The 7,094-nt window shown below is 41.8% G+C and overlaps 1 protein-coding gene across 1 annotated transcript; it reads left to right on the top strand.

The window, feature by feature from the left end:
- Positions 1 to 2,033: 2,033 nt before the first annotated feature.
- On the top strand, positions 2,034 to 7,084 carry IDI1 (isopentenyl-diphosphate delta isomerase 1). Its single transcript, XM_089533521.1, has 5 exons — positions 2,034 to 2,157; positions 2,387 to 2,559; positions 3,697 to 3,789; positions 4,516 to 4,646; positions 5,164 to 7,084. Exons 2-5 carry the CDS (start codon positions 2,418 to 2,420, stop codon positions 5,479 to 5,481), a joined length of 684 nt encoding a protein of 227 aa, XP_089389647.1. The 5' UTR covers positions 2,034 to 2,157; positions 2,387 to 2,417; the 3' UTR covers positions 5,482 to 7,084.
- The last annotated feature ends 10 nt before the right edge of the window (positions 7,085 to 7,094 follow it).

Consider the following 7,094-nt stretch of genomic DNA (forward strand, 5'->3'; position numbering starts at 1 on the left):
TCAGGGGAGGGTTTGCCATTGCCTTCCCCTGAGGCTGAGTGTGTGTGACTTGCCCAAGGTAACCCAGTGAGTTTCATGGCCAACCAAGGAATCGAACCCTTTTCTCCGAGTTGTAGTCCAACACTCAAACCACTTCACCACACTGGCACTCAGTCCTGTATACATTGGGATTTGACATTTAAGTGACACAAAGCCTACTTCTTCCCTTTGCCCCACAGGCTATATACACAATGGTTATCTAGATATTGTGATTGTTCATACATTTGTCTAGCAGGCATAGCACATCATGTACTTCCTGGGATCCCTGTGTCCCCATCTCCACAGGCCTTTTAAACAATTTATTTATTCAATATGAAGTCAAAGGCTTTCACGGCCGGCATCCATAGTTTTTTGTGGGTTTTTGGGCTATAAGGCCATGTTCTGGAAGAGTTTATTCCTGACGTTTCGCCAGCAGCTGTGGCTGGCATCTTCAGAGAATGCTGGCATGGAAGAGAGTGGGGTATATATACTCTTGGTTGAGAGGAAGAGATTTACATGTTAATCTGTGTATTCTGTGGCTGAATGGCAAGGTCTACATGGTGTCTATTTAAATAGTGATCCATGTCTGCTAGAAAACCCCCAACCCTGGGTGGTTTTCATTTGCATTCTCTGGGTCTTGACTTTGGTGTTTTTCAGGACTGCTAGCCAAACTTTGTTTACTTTCAGTGTTTCTTCTTTCCTGTTGAAGTTGTCCAGATGTTTATGGATTTCAACGGCTTCCCTGTGCATTCTGACCTGACAGTTGTTGGCATGGTCCAGAATTTCAGTGTTTTCAAACAGCATTTTATGCCCAGGATGGTTTATAACATGTAAATCACTCACACAGTGTGTATGTATGTGCATATACACACACACAGTGTGACCCTTGGTTGAGAGGATGTCATTTACAGATTATATATATTATATACACACACACCCCACTCACTCCCATGCCAATATTCTCTGAAGACACCAGCCGCAGCTGCTGGCAAAACTTATTAATTCATTTATTTCCGGTATCTGAGCGGCTTACAATTATTATTATTATTATTATTATTATTATTATTATTAAACTTCAGGAATAAACTCTTCCAGAACGTGGCCATATAGCCTGAAAAACCCACAAAAAACTATCTATCTATCTATCTTTTATTAAAAGTAGTTACATACACACCACTCTTCAGCCACAAAGGCTCCCTGAAGGGTGGTTTACAGGTGGTTAATTTGATAGTTCCCTGCCCTCAGGCTTACACTTCTTCTCAATCAAGGGTCATACAGTGTGTGTGTGTGTGTGTGTGTGTGTGTGTATACACAAATCTCTCTCTCTCTATCTATCTATCTATATATATATATATAGAGAGAGAGAGAGAGAGAGAGAGAGAGAGAGAGAGAGAGAGAGTATACACCACTGGACCCCAAACTATGTCCTTTAAAGGATTCTGGACTTCAGCTCCCAGAAGCCTCAGCCATGTTGGCCAAAAGCCTGGGATTCTGGGAGCTGAAGTCCAAAAACCCTTAAAGAGCATAGTTTGGGGACCATTGGTATACACTATATATATATATATATATATATATATATATATATACACACACACACACACACACACACACGACACAAAGGGAAAAGGGGAATCACATCCAGCAGATGCTCCTGGCCCCTCTCCCTTCAAGGCCGGGATTGTGGCAGTTAAGACAGAGGGAGGGCTTCTTGGCCCTACTCAAAATGGAGGACCTTTTGGAACAGCCTCTCAGGCAGCCTGACATGGAGGACGCCTTGCTCGTTTTGGCCCCGCCCCTTTCCTAGTTTTTGGTCCCTCCCCCTTCACCCTCCTCCATCCGATTGGAGGCCCTCAAGACAGCCCCGCCTTCTCGGGTGATTGACCGGGTGCTTCCCGAGATGGCGCCATCGGCCCACGCGGTGACGTAGGCGAAGGCGGCGTCCGCGATTGGTCAGTACGTCTCGGGGGAGGGGGAGGCGTGTTGCCTGGCGATGTGGCGCGCGGCGCGGCGGTTGGCGACGGCTGCTGCGGCTGCTCTCCCTTCCAGGGCTGTCGTCTCCTCTGAAGGACGCCGCCGCTGCTTCGGCTGCCTTTCGCCTCGGCCTCCCTTCGCGGCGTGGCCTCGGAACGACGGAGCGGGGTAAGGGTTGGTAGGAGGAAACTCCGATAAATGTAAGGCTGCGTCCACACTGGAGAAATAACCCGGTTTGGAACCGCTTTAACTCTTTGGCTCTTTGCTCTGGCGCCTTGAGGGTCTTCGGTCCTTGTGTGAAGGGTATAGGGCCATCCCTCTCCCAAACAGCTGTTGCGGTTTAGGGGCACCTGCCCTTTTCGTTGTGTGACTGTGGCGATTGTTTCTTTCTTCTCAGCGTCCTCAGCGGGATAAAGACTGCAGCAGCTATGCCTGAAATAAACACAGACGACCTGGACGAGCAGCAAGTCCAGCTGCTGGCGGAGATGTGCATCCTGATCGATGAGAACGACAACAGAATCGGCTCCGAAACAAAGAAAAACTGCCACTTGAATGAAAATATCGACAAAGGTATTCGTGAACGTTTCCTGTTGCGATTGTGGCTCTGCTCACAAACACAACCCAGTTGCAGCGCCTCAAGGAGGAGGATCAGATCCCCTCCCTCCGCAGGCATCTGTCTGAAAGGCAACTCTTCAGCAAGAAAGAAGTTAAAGGGAATAGGAGGCAAATCAAAAAGTGGAAGGAACTAATCTCATGCATTCATCTAGAAATAAGTTTGAGTTGCTCAGATGCTGAAGTATGCTCTCTCTCTAGGCAGCTGGAAGGCAATTTAGCTTTGCTAAAACTTCCCAGTCGTCAGTCTTCTCTCATATCAGGAGCCCCAGATACTATTGGCCATGATGCAACTTGCCATGGCCCACCACTTGGTTTAGGCTTTATACGCTTCAGCCTCAGGGCTTCAGGTATTTATTTTAAGTAGTAATGAAGAATGTGTTCTCAAGGCAATGCTGTTATTCTGTCACTGCTGCCAGGCTTCATGCAAACAAATAAGGATAACACATTGTTTTTCCACTGTCAGAACATCACTTTGGTGATACAGGACATGTGCACCTCTCCCACTTCTCTTAAAACCAGAAGTAGTAATTAAAGAGTCTCTCTATACTTTCTATTGTGTTGCTTCAAGTAAGTTTCAGAGACTATCCTGGGGGACATTACAGTACTTAGAAGTTTTGTTTGTGCTTTCAAGGTATGGAAATCTTGTTAGAGACTGTGGAGAAAGGTGAAAGTATGGAGGGACAACCTGCTTTTAAATTCAGGCACTCATGCTTGAGAAATACTTTGAGGAAAAGGACAAAAGGATATTGTTCATGGCTGGTAAACAGGAACATCTTTGCATTACACATCATGGAAGGACCTGGTCTCCATTCAAATAAGACTCTAGGAACACAAGAAATGCCTTTGACCCATTCCCTTCTTGTCTGAGCCCCTAAAGGTGTCTTGCCCTTAGAGAGTGTAATAGGTTATTCACGTTAATCATTTAAATAGACACACCTTTGTCCTTTTTTCAAAGGCAGATATTAGCCTAAATCAGAAACTTATAATCATGTTTAAAATGGGGATGAGAAGTACTATTGTTAGCTTAAGGTATGGTTTTAACTGAAAAAATAAGTAGCTTATTTTTTTACGCTTGTTTTCTGTGTGTATTAGGATTGCTACATCGTGCATTCAGTGTATTTCTGTTCAACTCGGAGAACAAGCTACTTTTGCAACAAAGATCGGATGCCAAAATCACATTCCCAGGTTTGTTATTACTCACTGTGTAGCATGTGTTACATCTTCAGTTACATATAAAATACTTGTAGAAGAGAATAATCTGTTAAACATCTGGCATCTGGGTGCATGCCAGTTTAGTAGTCTTTCTTAAATGAACTGATGGATAGCAGCAACACTTACTGCAAGTTCCTTGGGATAGTCTTCTGGAGATGGGAGAATTTATTTAATCTGTTTTTCTAACAGGCTCTTATCAGTCAAATCTTACCATTTGTGATCTCTCAACAAGTGGGTATTGGATGGGACAGAACTTGGAAACATGGCTTTTGGGGCTACCTCTTTACAAAGTTCCCTTCCCATCATAGCCACTGATTATGTTGGCTGAGGATTCTGGGAGTTGTAATCCAAAAAAGAACTTTTCCAAGCTCTGAGAGGGAATCATAATAGAAATAATGAGTATATATTTTAAAATACAAAGGCTCTTAGAAGTATAGTTCCTAATAATTTTCACTTTTTAAAAGCAGTGCTTTAATAAATTTCTGTTCCTTGGAAGATCTTGAATAAGTCTGCTAGCAGGTATTCTGTCCCTTTTCACAGTATGTGTTTCCTACAAATGTGTGTGTCTCTGTGTGTTCAAATTTCCAGCATAGTAAACATGAATATTTGGTGCTAACAAAATCTGTTCCTGAGGTGGGCTAGTTCAAGTGCTCTACCGTCTGAATTCTACCAGTAACTCCACCAAACCTTTTTTTGCAGATTGTTTTACCAACACTTGTTGCAGCCATCCCCTGAGCACTTCACTTGAACTGGAAGAAAATAATGCAATTGGAATTCGGAGAGCAGCACAGCGGCGAATGAAAGCAGAATTAGGAATTCCACTGGAACAGGTAAATAATGCTTTTCCTTCCAAGTACAGTAACTGGCAAAAATAATCAGTTGCAGCACTGAAAGTAGCCTTTAGTTTGATATACCTGAAGTCTACATGCAGTTTCACACTGTGCTGTTCTTCCTGAATGAAGCCACAGTTCATTAGCTCCCCCATCTCTGAAAAAAAGTGTTCTTATGAGAGTTGGGGAGGGGGAGTAGTGAGAATAGTCTCTTAGTGAGAGTAGTCTCCCAGAGTACTTCCTGGGTATTGAATGTATCCTTAGAGGGGTGCTTCTTAAACAGCCTAATGTGGGTAACTGGTATTTTTCCCCAATGTGCTAGGGACTTATACTATATTGCCTATAGCGCTTCCATTCTTTCCTGGAAACTGTCCAGGGACTCAACAGCTGATGGATTATGGGCTGGTATTTTGTACTGCATTAGGGGAATAGATCGGTATTTTTGTGTTATCAGAATTAGAAGTAGCATTCTGTACTATTTGTATGTTGGTGGCTTCACTTAAAAAAATCATTGTAGGTGACTCCAGAAGAACTCCTCTACCTGACCCGAATTCACTACAAAGCCCAATCCAATGGGACCTGGGGAGAACATGAAATAGACTACATCCTCTTTGTGAAGAAAGATGTGACACTGAATCCAGATCCCAATGAAATTAAAAGTTACTGTTATGTGACACAAGAAGAACTAAGAAAGCTGCTAGAAAAGGCATCCCAAAATGAAGTCAAGATTACTCCATGGTTCAAATTGATTGCAGAGACTTTTCTCTTCAAATGGTGGGACAACTTGAATAATCTGAAGAGATTCATCGATCATGATAAGATACACAGAATGTGATAGCTAGTAAAACATGTTCGCCTGAAATGATGTAATAACTTTTAATACTGATCAATGGTACATTTGAAACACTATTTGTAAAAGTTGATTGCAACACAAAGGGTGAAATAGGAGCTTGCCTCGTGGATGAAAGGGATTTGCTTTTGTATCTGCATGACCTAGATGTCTTGTGCTAAAGTTTGAGTCTTCTGCCTTTCACATCTTGGGTTTATTAGCTGGATTACTAACAAGTTGTCAACATGCTTGTTGACATACCCACTAGAGGATGAAGTCTGCATGTCCACTATGCGATTAATTATGATGAAGAGTTGTCACGGCCAGGATCTCTTGATCTGTGTTTAAAGATGGGTTATTTCTGGCGTAGAGAAGGGATTGACTGAAGCACAATAGAGTGCTTAGAATAGTTCATCTATCCTGTGAGTCAAATTTTTTATATTTCATAAAATATGACAGCTTCGAATCTGGATATCTAAGGATAAGATAAGCAAGTTATTATATAAAATTTTCTAATAAATTGCTGTTGAAGTGTTTGTTCACTAGTCATGGCTGAATGTGGCTTTTGTCATTAAGAGAAATTACTTTAGTGTGAATTAACTTCATGTAAAAAGGAGGAAGCAAGTTCTTTTCTGGAACAAAAAGTCTTTCTAGAAAGTAGCCTTCAGAACACCTAACAGAAGTCTAGAGATTCTAGTTTTGTTGGAATTAGAGAATGAAGAGCTGCAGAAAAGGCTATTAATGTATTTACTCATTAAAACATCTGCTGGGTCCTGGAGATTTAATGTTTTTAAAAGGCTTTGGATATGTTTATATAATGAATGAGATGGTTATACTAACTACTTGGAACAATTACAATTAATAAAATATGCCCTAATTTTCAATACCTTGTTAACAGTGGTTTAATGCTAATTTAGAGAAAAAATAATATAGGATTCAAATTCATGTACATATTGAATTCCCCCTCCAAAATGAGGTGAAAAAAACATTGGTCGACAGTAATAGGGGGATTTGTTCCCTCATTTTGAAAAGATAATGTCACAGTAGGCTACAATTCAGGTACCAATAGTAGTTTGAGTGAGGCAGGGGAGTGATTCAACGTTGTGTACATCTTTGCCTTCCTCTGAGGCTGAGAGATTGTGACCTGATTTAGGTCACGCAGTGGGTTTCCACCTTATGATCACTCAAGTTGTAGTCTTAACACTCAAATCATTACACCACCCTTGCTTTCCTGTGGCTCAATAGCTGTGACAATTTTAGTATGATGACACATACTGCTCTCCTGGTGTGTGTGTGTTTTACTATGGTTCCGCTCATCCATGAACAATAGCAAGACTGTGCTAGGAGAACTGGGAGTCTGAAGGGCCTGGAGAATATTACACTGACCTGAGAAATGTTTGCAATGAAGTCATGGGGCTGCATGAATTATACTGCATTTATGAGGCACCAGATAACAGATCATCTGAACCTCTTGAACATGATGTGGTTGGAGCTGACTTCAAAATTCATTTCCCATTGTCTTGCATTTTCTAAACCAGGTGGGCAGTACGCTGCTTATTTTCTTTTGGTTACATTATTCATACTTTTGTAAGCCTAAATTAAAAAAAAAACATATTGTA

This window comes from Sceloporus occidentalis, unplaced genomic scaffold, assembly GCF_023333645.1.
Source record: "Sceloporus occidentalis isolate IW3139 unplaced genomic scaffold, rSceOcc1.0.p SCAF_7, whole genome shotgun sequence".
In the NCBI taxonomy this organism is placed as follows: domain Eukaryota; kingdom Metazoa; phylum Chordata; class Lepidosauria; order Squamata; family Phrynosomatidae; genus Sceloporus; species Sceloporus occidentalis.